This window comes from Jaculus jaculus, chromosome 3 (genome assembly GCF_020740685.1).
Source record: "Jaculus jaculus isolate mJacJac1 chromosome 3, mJacJac1.mat.Y.cur, whole genome shotgun sequence".
NCBI classification, from domain to species: domain Eukaryota; kingdom Metazoa; phylum Chordata; class Mammalia; order Rodentia; family Dipodidae; genus Jaculus; species Jaculus jaculus.
Window position 1 is genome coordinate 164,820,576 of NC_059104.1, and position 20,654 is coordinate 164,841,229.

Genomic DNA, 20,654 nt, shown 5'->3' on the forward strand with positions numbered 1-20,654 from the left:
CTTCCTTCCTTCCTTCCTTCCTTCTTTCTTTCTTTCTTTCTTTCTTTCTTTCTTTCTTTCTTTCTTTTGGTCAGGGTCTCACTATGTAGTCCATACTGGCCTCAAACTCACAATCCTCCTACCTCTACCTCCTAAGAGCTAGGGTTATAGGCATGTACTGCCCGTGGGGTACTATTCTCATTTAGATTGTCAGCATGTTTCATTATTGCAGGCTATTACAACAGCTTCCTATATAGTCTTCCTTTCTCAAGTTCAGCTTCCTCATTGCCAGATAGCACAGTGTCATTTAACATTTCTCTACTAATCTGTGCACTGCAGTGGCTCCCATTACCAATGAAGCAGTGATGATGGGCAGAAGAGATGGCTAAGTGGTTAAAGTGCTTGCCCGGAAAGGCTAAAGGCCTAAGTGTGATTCCCCAGTACCCACCTTAGGCCAAATGCACAGTGGCACATGTGTCTGGAGTTCGTTTGCAGTGGTTGGAGGCCCTGGTGTGCCCATTCTGTCTCTCTCTGTCATCTATGTATCTCTGCCACATATGGTGAAACATGTCTTTCTTTAATCCCAGCACTTGGGAGGCTGAGGTAGGAGGACTGCTGTGAGTTGTAGAGTAAGGCCCTATGTCAAACAACAACAACAAAAAAAAAACCTACCTTCCCCCAAAATGATGAGATTTTTAAGGTGATACTCAAGGCCTCATGGGACCTTCAAATTCATCCTTTTTTCCTTTCTACATTCAAAAGAGATTTCCCTGTCTTATCTTTTCCTCATAACCAGGTCTTACTAATACTGTGTGATCTTTAAATAATGCCCTTTTCTGAAAGCCACATATCAAACTATTTTCCTCACTGTTTCTGTTCATTTATTTCTCTCTTCTCCTCTCCTTCTTCTTCCCTTCTCTCTCTCTGTCTCTCTTTCCCTCCCTCTGTCCCTAGAAGATTGAGTTGATGCTTCAGTGGTCTAATAGCCTATTGTGTCTCTCTCTGTTTTTTAAATATTTATTTATTTGTCAGCAAAGAGAAATAGGAGATAGGCAGAAAATGGGCACACCCAGGCCTCTAGCCGCTGCAGATGTACTGCAGGTGCATGTGCCTACCTGTGAATCTGGCTTCACATGGGCACTGGAGAATCAAACCTAATTCATTTGACTTTGCAGGCAAGTACCTTAACCACTGAACCTTCTCTCCAGTCCAGTTGTGTCTCCTTTTATGATACTTATAAAACTTGTTCTTCTCTTAGGAATATATCTAACTTTGCAAATATTTTAAGTGACTTAAAAAAGTACTTATGTCTTGCTTATTTATTTAACTTTTGAAAATTTTATATATGTAATATATATATATGTACATATAGAAAAATATATATATATATAGGTTTTTTTTGTTTTTTTTTTCGAGGTAGGGTCTCGCTAGCTCAGGCTGACCTGGAATCTCAGGGTGCCCTAGAACTCAAGGCAGTCCTCCTACCTCTGCCTCCCGAGTGCTGGGATTAAAGGCGTGTGCCACCATGCCTAGCTTCATATATATAGTTTTTTTGAGGTAGGGTCTCACTCGATCCCAGGCTGTCCTGGAACTCACTGTGTAGTTCCAGGCTGTCCTTGAACTCACAGTGATTCTTCTACCATTCTCTCTCAAGTGCTGGGATTAAAGGCATGTGCTACCATGCCCAGCTATAGTGTGTGTGTGTGTGTGTGTATTTTAAATTTAGTTAATTTATTTGCAAGCAGAGAAATAAAGGGGGTTGAGAGCAAGAATGGGCATGTCAGGGCCTCCATCCATTGCAAACAAACTCCAGATACATGCACCACTTTGTGCGTATAGCTTCATGTGGGTACTGAGGAATCAAACTTGGGTCATTAGACTTTTCAGGCAAGCACCTTAACCACTGAGCAATCTCTCCAGCCCCAGTACTATATTATTGATCATAATCCTATTTCTCTTTCTTATCTTCCTCCTACTCCCACTAAACACCTTCTTCTTCCCTACCAATCCTCTTCCTGTTTATTTCCATAGTTTAGTCAGGTTGCTTATATAAGTATGGGCGGGTGTGCTTGCTTACTGGAATATGAGCAATTTACCAGCAGCTACACTACTAAAGAACATGACTTCCCCTTTCCTAGCAACAATTAACTGCCAATAACTGCCCTGGGATTGGTGAGGCCTCACGAAGCCCCTCCTCCATCCTGAGGAGATGTTGACAGGCTCAGTCACAGCTGCAGTGAGTTCATGAATGTATTCCCCATGTTGTGTCCAGTGCATTCCATAGCACTCCTCCCCATCCTCTTGTTTTTAATATTGTTTCTGCCCCATGTTGTATTATGTTACCTGGGCCTTGGTGGGGGTGGTATAGATGACCTGTTTAGGACTGAACACCCAATAGTCACTTATTCTCAATACTTTGGCTAGCTCTAAATCTCTGCATTAACCTCTGACTATTGCAAAAAGACTATTCTGTGATCAAGGCTAAAAGCAGCACTAATCTATGAGTATAAATGTAAATATTTCGAACAGTTTGACCACCTATCCATTTAACACAACAGTAGTAGGTTCCCCCTGTAGGGTCTATGACCTCCCCAGCTGTGAGCTTTTAACTAGATTTGTAGTGTCAGGCATGAATCCCCTCCCATAGAGGGGACCTCAAATCCCACGATAAGTGTTGGGTTACCCTATAACAGTTATACCACTGGGGGTTTTTTTTGTTTGGTTTTTCGAGGTAGGGTCTCATTCTAGCCCAGGCTGACCTGGGATTCACTATGGAGTCTCAGGGTGGCCTCAAACTCAAGTCGATCCTCCTACCTCTGCCTCCTGAGTGCTGGGATTAAAGGTGTATGCCACCACGCCCTGCTTATACCACTGTTTTACCAGTGGGCACATCTCGCCTGGCAAGTTGTGGAGTGCACATGGGCCTCAGCTGGTTAAGACTGCTGATGACTTTCCTCCCTCAGCAACCTATGTAGTCCCTCCCGGCACTATGGGAAATGGCCAGTGGAGAGGAAGCTTCTCTCTTCTTTGTGTCCTGCAATCAAAGTGTATGGTATCTTCAGCAGTAGGGAATTCCTATCTAGATTTTGTTTTTTTGAGGTAGTATCTCATTGTAGCCTAGGCTGGCCTGGCTATCCACTATGCAGTCTCAGGCTGGCCTCACACTCACAGTGATCCTCCTACCTCTGCCTCCCAAGTGCTGGGATTAAAGGCGTGTGCCAACATACCCAATACTATCTAGTTTTGATGTTAACTCTTTATCCTCCAAAGCATCCAACAGAATTCGTCTTTTGTTTTACTAAATGTTCTAGAAGGAGCATGCTGTTTGTGACGAGAAGAAAAACTATTCCCACCATTTTTTTTCTAAATATTTTATTTTTATTTGTTTATTTAGGAAAGAGAGGAAGATACAGAAATAGGCAGGTAGAGAGAAAGAGAGAGCAAGAGAGAGAATGGGCACGCCAGGGCCTCCAGCCACTTCAAATGAACTCCAGATGCATGCACCCCCTTGTGCATCTGGCTTACGTGAGTCCTGGGGAGTCGAACCTGGGTCCTTTGGCTTTGCAGGCAAGTGCCTTAACCACTAAGCCATCTCTCCAGCCCCCACCAATTAGCCTGGAGTTGACTAATTAGTCTAGACTGACTGACCATCAAGCCCCAGAGATCCACCCATTTCTGCATCTCCAGTGCTTGGATTATAGGCCGTGGCATTTATGGATCGAACTCAAGTCCTCATATTTGAGGTAAACACTATACCAACAGCTATTTCCTAAGCCTCAGTAACTGAACTATTAACACTACTTTTTAAAAATGTGCCATGGTACTCTCACACTAGGCATCTATGTATGAACCTACAGCATGCAAACACACATACAGAATTCTACTAGTAGTAGCCTGAGATTTTAGGTGACTATAAATAAATACAATTTATTTTTATTTTCCTCAACTCTATTTTGTATGGCATTACCTCAAATTTTATTATAATCCAAGGCTTATTAGACCCTAGTTATATTCCCTTTGACCAATTAAGGACTGTTAAGAAAATGATTGGTTAATGTATATTTGTTAATCACTATCTATGTGCCAAGCCCTATTCTAAATGGTGAAAATATGGCAGATTGAGAAGGAGAGATGAAAAATTCCCTTGTGCTTTTGGTGTTTCCTTTTCAGGAGATGGGTGCAAATCAACAGAAATGTAATTTTTTTGTTTGTTTGTTTGTTTTGACGTACAGTCTCAGGGTGGCCTCTAACTCACAGAGATCCTCTTACCTCTGCCTCCTGAGTGCTAGGACTAAAGGCATGTCCCACCACACCTGGCAGAAATGTGATATTTTAGATGATGATGAGTACTAGTGAGACCAGTAAAACAAGGATAGGGGAAATGAGATTGTAAGCATTTGGAGAGTCAGGAAGAACCTCTCCAATAATGTAGCATTTAGATAAACACTTGAATAAAAGATTAAGAAATAAGAATAATAGGGCAGGGGGAGTGTTCCAAGCAGAGAAAACAACTAGAATAAAAAACTCGAAGTTAGCTGTGTTTAAGAGCAGTGTGGCTACGACAGAGTGGGAAAGGTGAAGAGTAAGGATGCAGTTCAGACATACCAGGCTATGTTACTCAGCTTTTCATTGGTGTATCAAATATCTGTGATAATTAGCTGATAAAGAAAGAGTTTGATTTTGGAATAGAGCTCAGTGGTAGATCACTAGCCATGGGTTCAATCCCCAGCACTACAAAGGAAAAGAACAGGAGAGACAAGACTTCTTTTGGCATATGTTTTAGAGATTTCAGTGCACAGTCTGTTGGCACTGTTGCTTTGGGGCCTGTGGTAAGCAAGTCAGTCATGGCAGGGAGCACATGGTAGAGCTAAGTACTCACCTTTAACAAGGAAACACAGAGAAGAGACTAGAGATCCACAATCCCCTTCAAAGTATGCCCACATGACCTAAGATCTCCTACATGGCCTCATTTCTTAAGGATTTTATCACCTCCCAATAGCACCACAGATAGGGTACCAAGACTTTAACATTTGGGTCTTCGGGGTCATTCAAGATCTAAACTCTAGTCTGTAGGCCATTGTGAGGGTACTGGCTTTCATCTGAGTGGATGGACAAAGATTTCAATGCAAAAAAAGGTGGCAGTTTTGTTACATCCTTGTTCAGACCTCTGCATTATGAACAGATTGTTGAACAGGATAGAAATAGAAAGACTATAGAATAGTAGATGAGTCTAGGGAATAACAATGGGAAGTAGGGAAAGTGAGAAACGTGTGAATGTTTTGAACTGTTTGAAAATGCCAGGTTTGCTAGTGGCTTGAATGTAGAATATATAAGTTGATTTGGTCTTCCTCCTCCTCTCCCCCATCTTTTTTTTTTTTTTTTTCCTTCTTCTTCAAGGTAGAGTTTCATTCTAGCCCAGGCTGACCTAGAACTCACTCTGTAGTCTCAGGATGGCCTTGAACTCATGGCAGTCCTCCTATCTCTGCCTCCTTACTTCTGGGATTAAAGGTGTGCTCCACCACACCCAGTTTGAGTGGGCAAAGAGTGGATTTTGACGACAAACTTTTTTTAAAAACTATTTTAATTTTTATTCATTTATTTCAGAGAAAGAGAAGGAGAGAGAAATAGGCAGATAGAGAATGGGCACTCAGGGCCTCCAGCCACTGCAAACAAACTCTAGATGCGTGTGCCCCTTTGTGCATCTGGCTTATGTGGGTCCTGGGGAATTGAACCTGGGTCCTTTGACTTTGCAGACAAATGCCTGAATGGCTAAACCATCTCTCCAGCTCCCACATCAAGCTTTAAAAAAAAAATTTATTTTTATTTATTTATTTGACAGAGAAAGAGGGAGCGAGAGAGTGAGAGGATGGGTGCACCAGGGGCCTCCAGCCATTGCAAATGAACTCCAGATGCGTGAGCCCCCTTGTGCAGCTGGCTAATGTGAGTTCTGGGGAATCAAACCTGGGTCCTTTGGCTTTGCAGGCAAACGCCTTAACTGCTAAGCCATCCCTCAAGCCTAACACATTAAGCTTTTTGATCTGAGCAACTGGGAGAATGATGTTGCCATAATTAGTACAGGAGGGTAGCAGTTGTCTTCTCATTGCTGGGACAAAACACCCAACCAGAAGCAGCTCATGGAAAGAAAGGATTGACTTCAGCTTACATTTTCAAGAGGATGTTTCATTATGAGAACAGACATTCATGTGTTCTATCTTGTCACATCAATTGGGAGGCAACAGCAAAAATGAGTTAGCTGGAACACCTGGTAGGTCTAGACTAGTAAGTCTCAAAGTTCACCTCCAAGTGACATACCTCCTCTAGCAAGACTCTAACTCTCATTATCCTAACTTGTCACCACATGGGGGTCCAAGTATTCAAAACACGTTAGTCTATTGGAGACATTTTATTCAAACTGCCACAGAAAGAATATAGTGGGAATAGATCTGCAAAATGTAAGCTCAGACTTATTTTTAGAGGGGGCAGGTTTGAGCCAACGTAGTCTGTAGTCCAGGCTGTCCTGGAACTCATTATGTAGCCCAAGTTGATCTCAGATTTGTAGCTGTCCTCCTGTCTATGCCTCCTGAATGCCAGGATTAAAAGTATGAGCCACTATGCTGAGCTAGAAGATCAGTTTTTAATATGTTAGTTTTGAAATGCCTATTAATGAAGAATTGGATGTAGGACTCAAGTTCAGCTGATGGATCTGGGCTGAAGATACAAGTTTAGAAGTCACAGCCATTAGATGTCTTAAAGCTGTAAAACCAAATAAAACCACCTAGGAGTGGGTGTAGAGGAGAAAGAGTACGAGCTGAGTTCTGAAACATTTCAATGCTTAGAACCCAGCACTGAAGTCTGAAAGAGACACCAGGTACATAGAAGGAGAATTGGGAGAAGTCTTTGAGACCTTTGCTTCTTTTTTTAAATTTTTTGTTTATTTTTATTTATTTGAGAGTGACAGAGAGAGAGAAAGAATGGGCGCATCAGGGCCTCCAGCCACAGCAAACGCACTCTAGATGCATATGCATTACTTTTGCATCTGGCTTATGTGGGTCCTGGAGAATCAAGCCTTGAACCGAGGTCCTTAGTCTTCACAGACAAGCACTTAACCGCTAAGCCATCTCTCCAGCCCTTTTTGAGACCTTTGATGAGCTGTTGGGATCTCTGATGAGCTGTTGCGGTGGTGCAGTGGGGGAGCAGCCTGATAAGAGTGCTTTCAGCCGGGCGTGGTGGCGCACGCCTTTAATCCCAGCACTTGGGAAGCAGAGGTAGGAGGATCGCTGTGAGTTTGAGGCCACCCTGAGGCTCCATGGTGAATTCCAGGTCAGCCTGGGCTAGAGTGAAACCCTACCTCAAAAAAAAAAAAAAAAAAAAAAAAAAGAGTGCTTTCAAACGGAGGAGAGTGAATTACAGGTCAGCCTGGGCTAGAGTGAAATCCTACCTCGAAAAACAAAACAAAACAAAAATACTAAAGGTACATACTTTAGAGAGGTTTTAGAAGAATTTCTTAGTGATTTCATTTCATCATGATTTGATAAACACCTCCCCACCCCCCAAATTTTTTTTAAATTTTTTTTGTTGTTGTTGTTCATTATTTATTTATTTATTTGAGAGCGACAGAGACAGAGAGAAAGATAGAGGGAGAGAGAGAGAATGGGCGCGCCAGGGCTTCCAGCCTCTGCAAACGAACTCCAGACACCAGACGCGTGCGCCCCCTTGTGCATCTGGCTAACGTGGGACCTGGGGAACCGAGCCTTGAACCGGGGTCCTTAGGCTTCACAGGCAAGCGCTTAACCGCTAAGCCATCTCTCCAGCCCCCACCCCCCAAATTTTTAAGCCAGACTTAATAGTGCACTACTTTAATCTCAGCACTTGTGAAGCAGAGGTAGGAGGATCACTGTGTGTTCTAGGCCAACCTGGAGCTGCAGATTAAGTTCCCGGTCAGCCTGGGCTAGAATGAGACCCTACCTCAAAAACTCCAAAAAGAAAAACACTCTAGGAACTTAGGAAGCTTGCTTTTTTGCTATGTACTCTATGACATTGTAAGGGTTCCCACCAGTAAGTTAGATTATATGGCTTTGCAAGTTGTACCTACTTACCTGAAGGACCATCAGTATGGATCTACATTATAATCCAAAGGAGCAGTTGCTCTAAAAATATCCTCATCCAACTCATTGATATAGAACAGGCATGCCTTTAATCCCAGCATTTGGGAGGCAAAGGTAGGAAGATTATTCACCTGTCTGTGAAACCTAGCAGAAAAGCAAGTAAATCCACCTTTCTGTGCCACTCCAGCACTGTGATTAAATGTGTGTACTGCCATGCTTGACATTTTACATGGGTGCTGGTGATCTGAAGTCAGGTCCTCACACTCACATGCCATGTGCTTTACCCACTGAACCATCTCCCCAGCCCTAAAACTGGAGAATTCTTACAGGCTATGGATATCTACAGAGTATAGCAGCCCCTATCCAAATTCTGTTGTGTCTGAGGACCTGTTAAAAGCTTTGAAATAACTAATGATATTTTCCCTTCTTCTTACTGTTTTCCTGGTGGTTTAGGCCTGGAAGAAACGCTGGTTTATCCTGCGGAGTGGCCGGATGAGTGGTGACCCAGATGTTCTGGAATACTACAAGAATGATCACTCTAAGAAGCCTCTGCGGATCATCAACCTGAACTTCTGTGAGCAGGTGGATGCAGGCCTGACCTTCAACAAGAAGGAATTGCAGGATAGTTTTGTGTTTGATATCAAGACCAGCGAGCGTACCTTTTACTTGGTTGCTGAGACAGAGGAGGACATGAATAAATGGGTCCAGAGCATCTGCCAGATCTGTGGCTTCAATCAGGCCGAGGAGAGCACAGGTACAAAAGCAAGCATATCCCTTTTCCAGAGGGTTACACCAAGGCCCTCAGATTCCTCCAGCCAGAGAGCTGGCTCCAGCTAAACTTTCCTCTTCAGCAGGAGTGATAGACAGAAGGAGAGTGCGACCAAATTGGCCTGAAAGAGAGAGACACCTGGAGCTTATAATGCTCACTTAGGAAAGCAAGAAAGTTGGCTTTATATTTCTTCAAGAACCTTGATACTACCACTTCTCAACTCTCAACCTTCCTCCTATTTTCTTAGCACTCTAGTACCCCATGCCCTCTTACTTGTCAGCCATACCCCAGAGAAGCTGTCCCCTTCATACTGCTTCTGGTTCAATATTTTCTTCTCCTTCCTCTCCCTCTTCCTCTTCTTCCTCCTCCTTCCCCTCCCCCTTCTCCCCTCTTCCTCCCCTCCCCCTCTTCCTCCTCTACCCCTCCTCCTCCTCTACCCCTCCTCCTCCTCTACCCCTCCTCCAGGCAGGGTTTCACTCTAACTCAGGCTGACTTGGAATTCACTATGTAGTCTCAGGGTGGCCTTGTACTTTCAGTGATCCTCCTACCTCTGCCTCCTGAGTGCTGGGATTAAAGGCATGTGCACCGTGCCCAGCTAAGATTTATTTTTATTTATTAGAGACAGAGAGTGAGAGAGAGAGAAACACAGAGAGAATGAGCACAAAAGGGCCTCTACCCACTACAAAAAAACTCCAGATGCATATGCCACTATATGCATCTGGCTTACATGGGATCTATAGAATCGAACTTGGGTCCTTAGGCTTCGCAGGCATGTGCCTTAACTGCTAAATGATTTCTCCAACATTTCTCATCCATTTCTGTCTGTCCTAGTCTATTTCAGACCGTTCTGAAGTTTTTATTGTTCTTACTTTTTTTGGCATCCTTTGTAGTTATTGACATATATTCTTTTTTAAAAAATATTTTTATTTATTTATTTATTTGACACAGAAAGAGGGAAAAAGAGAGAGAGAAGAGAGAATGGGCACACCAGGGCTTCCAGCCACTGCAAACAAACTCCAGATGTGTACGCCCCCTTGTGCATCTGGCTAACATGGGTCCTGGGGAATTGAACCTGGGTCCTTTGGCTTTGCAGGCAAACACCTTAACCACTTAGCCATCCCTCCAGCCCAACATATGCTCTTTTATGAGATTTATTTTTTTATTTTTTTTTCAAGGTAGGGTCTCATTCTGGTCCAGGCCAACCTGAAATTAACTAGTCTCAGGCTGGCCTCAAACTCACAGTGATCTTCCTACCTCTGCCCCCTGAGTGCTGGGATTAAAAGCGTCTGCCACCATGCCCAGCTTTATTTTTTATTTTTATTTTTATTTTTAGAGAGATAGAGAAAGAGAATTGGCACTCCAAGGCCTTGGCCTCTACAATCAAACTCCAGCTGCTGTGCTACATAGTGGGCATGTGTAATCTAACTTTTGTGCATCTGGCTAACGTGGTGTCTGGAGAGTTGAACATGGGTCCTTAGGCTTTGTGGGCAAGTGCCTTATCCATCTCTCCACCCCTATTTTTTTTTTAATTTTTTAAATGTTTTATTTATTTACTTGCAAGCAGAGAGAAAGAAAATGAGCATGCCAGGGCCTCCAATCACTGCAATCAAACTCAAGATGCATGCACCACTTTGTGCATCTGGCTTTACATTGGTACTGTAGAATTGAACCTGGATCATTAAGGTTTGTAGGCAAGCACCTTAACCACTGAGCAACCTCCAGCCCTTAAAATATTTTTAGTTTATTTATGTTCAAGCAGAGAGAGAGAGAGAGAGAGAGAATGGGTAAACCAGGACCAGCAGCTGATGAAAATAAACTCCAGATGCATGTGCCACTTTGTGAATCTGGTTCTGTGTGGGTACTGGGAAATTGAACCTGTGTCATTAGGCTTCGCAGGCAAGTACCTTAACTGCTGAGCTCTCTCTCCAGCTTGATTGACGTATACTCTTGTCTTCCTTTATATTCACTTGGGTTTAGGTGAGAGAATGAAATGCTAATTTTTGTTGTTGTTGTTTTTTGATAGTTCATAAGAAGGTACCTCAGTTTTGTGAGACATTGTTGCTATGGACCAATGCCATTTGAATTAACTGAGAACCATTGAGTAGTAGACCTAGACAGTAGGGTCTTTTAGGATTCAGGGTTTATTTTAGTGGTACTGGGCCTTGAACCCAGGGTTTTACACATGTTTAGCAAAACCTCAACCACTGGGTTACACCCTTGGCCCAGCAGTAGTTTTTTTTTTTTTTTAAGGCAGGATCTCATTAGCTAAGGCTGACCTAGAACTCATTCAGTAGTCCAGACTAGCCTTGAACTCGTAGGGATCCTCCTACCTCAGCCTCCCAAGTGCTGGGATTATAGGTGTGTCCAACCACCATGGCTAATTGTATGTTTTAAAAGTTTTAATTATGAATATCAAGGGTCCAGGACTCAGCAACCATTTTCTATAAATGTTTTTTAAATTTAAATTTATTTATTTATTTATTTGAGAGACAGAGGAGAAAGAGGAGAGAGAATGGGCATGTTAGGGCCTCCAGCCACTGCAAATGAACTCCAGATGCATGCACCACCTTGTGCATCTGGCTAACGTGGGTACCAGAGAATTAAACCTGGGTCCTTAGGCTTTGCAAACACCTTAACCACTAAGCCATCTCTCCAGCCCAATATTTTTAAGCTTAAAAAAATATTTGTATTTATTTGAGAGAGAGAAAGAGGCAGACAGAAACAGAGTGAATATGGGTACACCAGGAGCTCTTGCAGCTGCAAACGAATGCTAGACACATTTGTCACCTAGCGCATCTGGCTTTACTTGGGTACAGGGAATCACATTCCTGGGCATTAAGCTTTGCAAGAAAGTATCTTTAAACACTGATCATCTCACCAGCCTCTTAGTTTAAGCTTTGAGCACCAGACACAGTCTTGGTTTCATATTCCTCTCTCTGAAAAAAAAAAAAAATTCTAAACCCTTGAAAATGTAAAATTAATTTCTTCTTATTTTTAAAAAGATATTTTTATTTTATTCATTTGAGAGAGAAATGGGCAGAGGGAGAGGGAGAGAGAATGGGCACGCCAGGGCCTCCAGCCACTGCAAATGAGTTCCACATAATACTTTTTTTTTTAATTTTATTTATTTGAGAGCAACAGACACAGAGTGAAAGACAGATAGAGGGAGAGAGAGAGAGAGAATGGGCACGCCAGGGCTTCCAGCCTCTGCAAATGAACTCCAGACACGTGCGCCCCCTTGTGCATCTGGCTAACGTGGGACCTGGGGAACCGAGCCTCGAACCGGGGTCCTTAGGCTTCACAGGCAAGCGCTTAACCGCTAAGCCATCTCTCCAGCCCGAGTTCCACATAATATTTTAAAATGTATTTATTTATTTATTTTATTTATTTGACAGAGAAAGAGAAAGAGGCAGATGGAGAGAGAGAGAGAGAATGGCTGCTCCAAGACCTCTAGCTGCTACAAATGAACTCCAAACGCATATGCCACCTTGTGCATCTGGCTTATGTGTGTCCTGGGGAATTGAACCTGGGTCCTTTGGCTTTGCAGGCAGGTGCCTTAACTGCTAAGCCATTCCATTATTTCTTTTTAAAAATCATTTTATTTTCTTATTTGCAAGTGGAGATGATAGAGAGAGAGAAAATATGAATGAATATGGGTACACCACAGCCTCTAGCATCTAGCCTCTGTAAACAAACTCCAGAATCATGCACCAATTTATGCATCTGGCTTTACATTGGTACTGAGGACTCAAACCCAGGTCCTTAGATTTTGCAGGCGAGCACCTTAACCACTGGGCAGTCTCTCCAGCCCCCAAACCCATTATATCTATCTATCTATCTATCTATCTATCTATCTATCTATCTATCTATCTATCTATTTTGTGTGTGTGCATATTTGTGTGAATGTGGGTGCATGTGCCACTGGCCGTGTGGAGGACAGAGGACAACTTTCAGGTTAATCCACATCTTCCAGCTGGTTATAAGCAGGTGTGGGGATGCACTCCTGCAATCCCAGCATTTGGAAGATTGAGGCAGGAGGATTGTGAGCTCCAGACCAGTCTAGGGAACACACAAGACTATGTCTCTGAAGAAAAAAAAAAAAGTATGGTGTTTTCTCTTAGTTCAATTGAGTTTTTCCATTCTGCTTTTTTAAAAAAAAAAAATTGTATTTATTTTCAAGGCGGGGGGAGAGAGACAGAGAGAGAGAGAAAAATGGTTGTGCCAGGGCCTCCAGCCACTACAACAGAACTTCAGGTGCTTGTGCCATTCTGTGCATCTGCCTTTGTATGGCCATGCTGTCAGGCCTGGAAAGCAAGCACCCTTAGCCACTGAGCCATCTCTCCAGCACTGAGGTTGTCCACTTGAATATTACTGTAAAGTGATGTGCACATTGTCTCAGAGATACATGGTATCACAGTATGACTTACTACTGTTCATGTTATCTTGATCACTTGATAAAAGTGCTATCTGCCAGATTCTTTTTTTTTAATTTTTTTTTTAATTTTTATTAACATTTTCCATGATTATAAAATATATCCCATGGTAATTCCCTCCCTCTCCACCCCCACACTTTCCCATTTGAAATTCCATTCCCCATCGTATTACCTCCCCATCACAATCATTGTAATTACATATATACAATATCAACCTATTAAGTATCCTCCTCCCTTCCTTTCTCTACCCAGATTCTTTTCAACTGAAAAGATACTATCTTTTGTAACTAATGAACATTTGGGATATACTTCAATAACATGCAGATATGTTTTTGTCTTAAAAATCTTCCCACTAATTTTAATATTTGTTATGGCTCATATTTGTAAGTTATTACTGTGTGCTTTGTATTATATACATCAATATAGTAATAATATCCAGAGGCAAAGTCTCTTGATAGAATGCAATAAACATCGTCATGTAGGCAACATATTTTTAGTATTCAAAGGTGCAGTTGACTCAGTAGCAAAATTTAAAGACAATATCCTTTTAGAGCATTGAATGCAAATCAATTTGAAACTTCTAAAAATATTTTATTTGGCCAGGCCTTTAATCCCAGCACTTGGGAGGCTGAAGTAGGATTGCTGTGAGTTCGAGTCCACCCTGAGACTACGTAGTGAATTCCAGGCCAGCCTGAGCTAGAGTGATACCCTACCTCAAAAAACAAAACAAAACAAAAATTATTTATTTACTTGTTAGCAAACAGAGAGAGAGACAGAAGAGAAGCAGAGAGAGTGGGTGCACCAGGGCCTCCAGCTGCTGGAAATGAACTCCAGATGCATGTGCCACTTTTTGCATCTGCCTATATGTGTATATTGGGGAATTGAACCTGGATCATTAGGCTTTGTAGGCAAGTGCCTTAACCGCTGAGCAATTTCTCCAGCTCAATTTGAATGTTTTTTTTTTTTTAATTTTTATTTATTTATTTATTTGAGAGTGACAGACAGAGAGAGACAGACAGATAGAGGGAGAGAGAGAGAATGGGCACGCCAGGGCTTCCAGCCTCTGCAAACGAACTCCAGACGCGTGCGCCCCCTTGTGCATCTGGCTAACGTGGGACCTGGGGAACCGAACCTTGAACCAGGGTCCTTAGGCTTCACAGGCAAGCGCTTAACTGCTAAGCCATCTCTCCAGCCCTGAATGTTGTTTTTTAAACTATTTTATTTTATTTATTTATTTGACAGAGAAAGAGGGGGAGAGAGAGAATAGGCATACCAGGGCCTCCAGTCACTGCAAACGAACTCCAGGTGCATGTGCCCCCTTGTGCATCTGGCTAATGTGGGTCCTGGGGAATTGAACCTGGGTCCTTTGGCTTTGCAGGCAAATGCCTTAACTACTAAGCTATCCCTCAACCCCCCAATTTGAATTTTTTCCATGACTTACTATTCAGAAAATTAGAAGAGATTAAATTTCCTGTCAACAGTTCTTTATTTGTAAAATCATAAGTCAGCTAATGATCACAACTTGATGAATTGTATATCTCCTCTTGAATAATATTTGTACTGTCTCAGATGTTAATATTAATGACATTTAAAATTTTTTCAAATGGCTTTTAAAAAAATATTATTTGCAAGCAGAGAGAGAGATAGAAAAGATACAGACAGACAGAATGGGTGTACCAGGGACCTCCAGCCACTGCAGACAAACTCCAGATGCATGTACTACTTTGTGCATCAGGATTCACATGGGTGCTGGGGAATTGAACTCAGATCATTGCAAGCAAGTGCCTTAACTGCTAAGCCATTGCTTCAGCCCCCAAAATTTCTTTTGTTGCTAGATCTTGTGCATGTTCCGCAAGCACTTGTGTTAGTTCCCAATTCTTATTCACATTCAGTTTCCTGTCTTTCTCTCCCTCTCTCTTTCCCCTTCCCTCCCTTCTTCTGTCTCTCTCTGCTTGTGTGTATGTGCATTTGTAATGTGCTGTATATGTGTATAGTGTGGTACTATGGTGCATGTGATATGCACTTGCCTACAGTGGCTGCAGAGGAATGTTGCGTGTCCCATTCCATTGCTCTTTCACCAGCTCTTATTGGAGTTTCTTGCTCATCCCAAGCTTCCCATTTATTCGGAAGCTTCAAAGACTCCTTAGGTTTCTACCTCAGTGGGGACTGGGATTACAGGCAGCACGCATGTCAGTGCCCAGCTGTTGGCACTGATTCTGGAGATTTGAATTCTGAGAGTCGCAGTTCCCCTCAGACCCTCATTCTTGTGCAGAAAGCACTTAACCTATGAGAAATCTCTCCACTTAATTCTCCTCTTCTCTACAAAATAAATAGAATTTACATATATACCTGGAAATAGTTCAAAGATTTTCATTCTTTATGTGAAAGCAAGTAAAGAAAGACTCAAGTGGTAAACTTTTTTAAAGTAAATGATATCTAGGAACGAAAGACATGATAATTCTAGTTCACGACTGTGAATCATTGAAAATCCAATTGCCTTCGTTCATGTACTGTTTCATTCAAGAAGATATGAAGACATACTCATGTCACTGAGCTGGCCAGGAATAAACATTTTACTAGCTTATTTTTTTTTCTTTTTTTTTTTTAATTATTTACTTATTTATTTATTTATTTATTTGAGAGTGACAGACACAGAGAGAAGGACAGATAGAGGGAGAGAGAGAGAATGGGCGCGCCAGGGCTTCCAGCCTCTGCAAACGAACTCCAGATGCGTGCGCCCCCTTGTTCATCTGGCTCACGTGGGACCTGGGGAACCGAGCCTCGAACCGGGGTCCTTAGGCTTCACAGGCAAGCATTTAACCGCTAAGCCATCTCTCCAGCCCATTTTACTAGCTTATTTTATAGTTCCAAGCTATTGCCATGTAAGCTTGAAATGTTAGCAAATAATTTAAATGTCTAAATATGCTTAATATCAATCACCTATTAGTAGTGACAGGCAAAATATGCATTGTTTATCAAAAACAGTGACTACTAATACCAAATAATGAAATTCAAAATATTATGCTAAAATATAAGTCCTTCCTCTGAGGAAGACATGAAAACAGTACTGAGGATCTCACTAGTGTTGTCACTTAAAATTTGCAGGAATTAAACAAAAGCCAGAAGGTAGAAATTTATAGCTATCAATACCATCTCCAGGTAGCTATAATTAAGTACATAATTATTGATGTCTTTACTCAGATGGCTAGGAAAAGTGCTTATAGAAAAGTGACTTTAACTAGGCATGGTGACTCATGCCTATAATTCCAGTACTCCAGAAACTGAGGCAGATGGATTGTCATCAGTTTAATACCAACCAGCCTGAGCTACAGAGTGAGGCCTTGTTTCAAAAACCAGTAAAAAAAAATAACAAAAAGAACAACCCTATACTTTTGAGTGAAGTAAATCAAAATATACTTGTGTTCTGTGAAGATAGCAAAGAAATGGAAATTCAGAGAAAGGGCTAGACATTTCTAAAGGATTTCCTTAGAAATAACAGGGGAGTGATATGGTATGATTACTGCTTGTAGCCAAACTTCCACTTGGGCATAGTTAACATGTTTCTTATTTTTCATCTGTTCACAAATGCTGGCTTCACTATTCTATGGTCCACTATAATCTTGAGCTCCCCTCTTGGCAGTGTGGTAAGCCTTTCTGTGATGATCTGCACTGAGGACATAGACCACCAATTGGTTGGTGATCATCATATTGCCATGCTGCGAATCTTATTTCACCTGTTAGATTGTTAAACTATAGTAGAGGAGACTCATGATCTCCTTGAACAACCAAAAATAGTTATTTGGGAAAAAAGTTCTATATTTTGTTCCCATTTCACCTACTTTTTATCATTTACTTTAAAAAAGTTGGGCAACTTGAGAAACTGAGGCTGGAGGATTACAAGTTCAAGGTTAGCTTGGGTGACATAGCAAAAAGCTCTGTCTTACAACAACTATGAAATGAAAACAATTTCCTATCTCTACAGGAAGAGACTGTAGATGGAGAGAGTAAAAATGACAGCTGTACTTTTTTATGGGGAGAAGTGGACTAAATGCTCATTAGAACATCTGAATCCATGTGTGCCTGGGGATAACCAGGATCAGATGTACTGTTCAACTTTTTCTTGCTGTTTGAATAAGCAACAAAGTATATTTGTCAAGATGAGACCAGAATCGTCTGTCGCCTCAAAATTGGAGCCTTATCCTCTAAACAAGGAATGTAGCCCTTTTTCCCAAAATACTTTTAGGCTATGGAGATGTTGAGGAGACACTATTCTTTGACATTGGCTCCTGCTATGAGGCACTGAACTTCAGAGAAAGAACATCACAGAACATAACTGCAGCTGTGTTTTTACAGCTTCCAGTAGACATAATCAGAATAGCTCCCACTCTACACATTCTTAGCAAACAGATGCACCACCATGTCCCTGTGGCTCAATCTCTCCCTCTTGTGTCCTTTGGGCCCTGAGGCCTGGTGTAGGTCCAGCCTTCTGCTTTGATACCAGATGAAGACTGACATGACCTAGGGTTGGTAAGGGAGTTGGAGGGGGGCTTGGGATGCAGATAATAACTGGCACAGGACTCCCCACATAGTACAGACATACCACCTTTCTGATCCCTAGGTAATTTGCATGCATATTAAAATTTAAAAAGCATTTGGCCAGATCATTGATTCTCAAACCCAGTGGATCATTAGAATCCACTGAAAAACTTTTCTTTTAACCTATGAATTATAATTCAGCAAATCTAGGCTTAAGAAATAGATAGTTCTAAAAATTTTCTCACAGAATGGCAGAAACTATTTTCAATTTTTAAAAATATTTATTTGTTTATTTTATTTATTTTTTTGAGAATGACAGAGAGAAAAAGAGGCAGAGAGAGAGAGAGAGAAAGAGAATGGCTGTCCCAGGGCCTCCAGCCTCTACAAACGAACTCCAGATGCATGCACTCCCTTGTATATCTGGCTAATGTGGGTCCTGGGGAATTGAGCCTTGAACCAGGGTCCTTAGGCTTCACAGGCAAGTGCTTAACTGCTAAGCCACCTCTCCAGCCCACCATTTTCAAATTTTAAACCTGATGGAACCTAGAATTCAGATATATCAAAAACCCAACAATAAGACAGACACTTCAGTGTAAATATGCTCAGAGTAACTTACATATTCTAGATATTAATCTTTTATCAGATGAAGCGTTGGAAAATAATTTCTCTCATTCTTTTAAAAAACATTATATTTATTTATTTACTTATTTGGGAGAGAAAGAGGCATAGAGAGAGAGAGAATATGGGCATGCCAGGGCTTTCAGTCCCTGAAAATGAACTCCAGATGGATGTGCCACCTTGTGCATCTGGCTTATGTGTGTCCTGGGGAATTGAACCTGGGTCCTTTGGCTTTGCAGACAAGCACCTTTAACTTCTAAGCCATTTCTCCAGTCCTAATTTATCTCATTCTTGAAGTTGTTTCTTTATTGTTTTCCTTTTCTATGCAAAAGTTTTTTAGTTTGATGTGACCATATTTCTCTATTTCTTGTGTTGGTTTTGGGGATATTCAGAAAATCATTGCCTGTACCTGTGTTCTAATGTGTTTTCATTTTCCTATAGTAGTTTCAGATTTTATACTTATATCCTTGGCCCATTTTAGTTGCTTTTTAAAAAAAATATTTTTTTTTATTTATTTAGAGAGAAAGAGTCAGAGAGAGAGAAAGAGAGAGGGAGAAAATGGACATACCAGGGCCTCCAGCCACTGCAAATTAACTCCAGATGCATGTGCCCCCTTATGCATCTGGCTTACATGGGTCCTGGAGAATTGAACTGAGATCCTTTGGCTTTGCAGGCAAATGCCTTAACCACTAGCCCATCTCTCCAACCCTTGAGTTGCTTTTTTAAGGAATGAGTAATAGAGGTTAAGTTTCAATTTTCTGTCTCTGAATATCCAGCTCTGTACATTATTTGTTGAAGAGGCTGTTCTTTCTCCAGTACAGTATGTTATTGGTGACTGTTGCAGTCAAGTTCATATTGCTGGCAGAAATCACCCAACCAAGAACAGCTTGTGGAAAAGGTTTATTTTGGTTTACAGCTCCATGATGGCAGGTGAAAACAATGGCACTAGCAGAGGGTTGGACTTCACCACCTAGCCAACTTCAGATGGACAATAGAGACAGGAGAGTACCAAACATTGGCAAGGGGACACTGGCTATAATACCCACAAGCCCACCACCCCCCAACAATAAACTGCCTCCAGAAGGCATTAATCCCCAAATCTCTATCAGCTGGGAACCTAGCATTCAGAACACCTAAATTTATGGGGGACACCTGAACCAAACCACCACATTCTGCCCTTGGCCCCCATAAATTGATAACCATACATGATGTAAAATACAATGCATTCAGTACAACTTTAAAAGTCCCCATATGTTTTATCAATCCTAATGTTGTTCAAACATTCACATAATCCAAGGTCTTTTAATTGAGCCATAATAACAAAAATTCCCTGAAAACCCCTAATGACACAAAATAAACATTCACACTGTAAAAGATGGCATTGAGCATAGCAAAGAAATATTCAACCAATACAAGACTTAAACAGGGCAGACATCAAATTCTGTAGCTCCAAGTCCAACAATTCTAACCAGTTACAAGTCTCCAAGTCTGTAGTTCCAATTCTGCCCCTCCAACTAGGGTATTCACAGTCCTGGAAAACTTAATCTGGGGTCAGCAGCTCTCCTTAGCACTGCAAAGCATCTCTTGAACCAAGGTTTCAAATCCTTCTGCATTCCTCTTAAAAATGCACAAAGTGGTGCGTGCATCTGGAGTTCGTTTGTAGTGGCTAGAGACCCTGGTGTGCCCATATTCTCATTCTCTCTCCTTCCCTACCCTCCTTGCAAATAAATAAAATATTTTTTTTTAAAAAGTAGGTCTGGAGAGATGGCTTAATGATTAAGGCATTTACCTGAAAAGCCAAAGGACCCAGCTTTGATTCCCTAGGACCCACGTAAGCCAGATGCACAAGGGGGCGCATGCATCTAGAGTTCGTTTGCAGCAGCTAGAGACCCTGGCACACACATTCTCTCTCTCTCTCTCTCTGTCCATCTGCCTCTGTCTCTCTCTGTCAAATAAATAAAATAAATACATTTAAAAATATCTTTTAAAATGACTTGTGTTTCAGAGTGCGTGAATGGGGTGTGGCTGCCAGTGCTTACAGGGATTCTTTTGGAGTAGTAAAAATGTTCTGGAATGTTATAGTGATAATAATTATACAATTTGTTGTTGTTGTTTTTCGAGGTAGGGGCTTGATCTAGCCCAGACTGACCTGGAATTCACTATGTAGTCTCACAGTGGCCTCAAACTCACAGCCATCCTTCTACCTCTGTCTCC

The 20,654-nt window shown here is 41.7% G+C and overlaps 1 protein-coding gene across 1 annotated transcript in view; it reads left to right on the forward strand.

The window, feature by feature from the left end:
* Gab2 (GRB2 associated binding protein 2) overlaps nucleotides 1-20,654 on the forward strand; it is a 194,900-nt gene that overhangs the window by 104,480 nt on the left and 69,766 nt on the right. Inside the window, exon 2 of the mRNA XM_045145773.1 lies at nucleotides 8,538-8,838. Coding sequence (XP_045001708.1) covers nucleotides 8,538-8,838 — 301 coding nt within the window. The remainder of the gene's footprint in view (nucleotides 1-8,537; nucleotides 8,839-20,654) is intronic.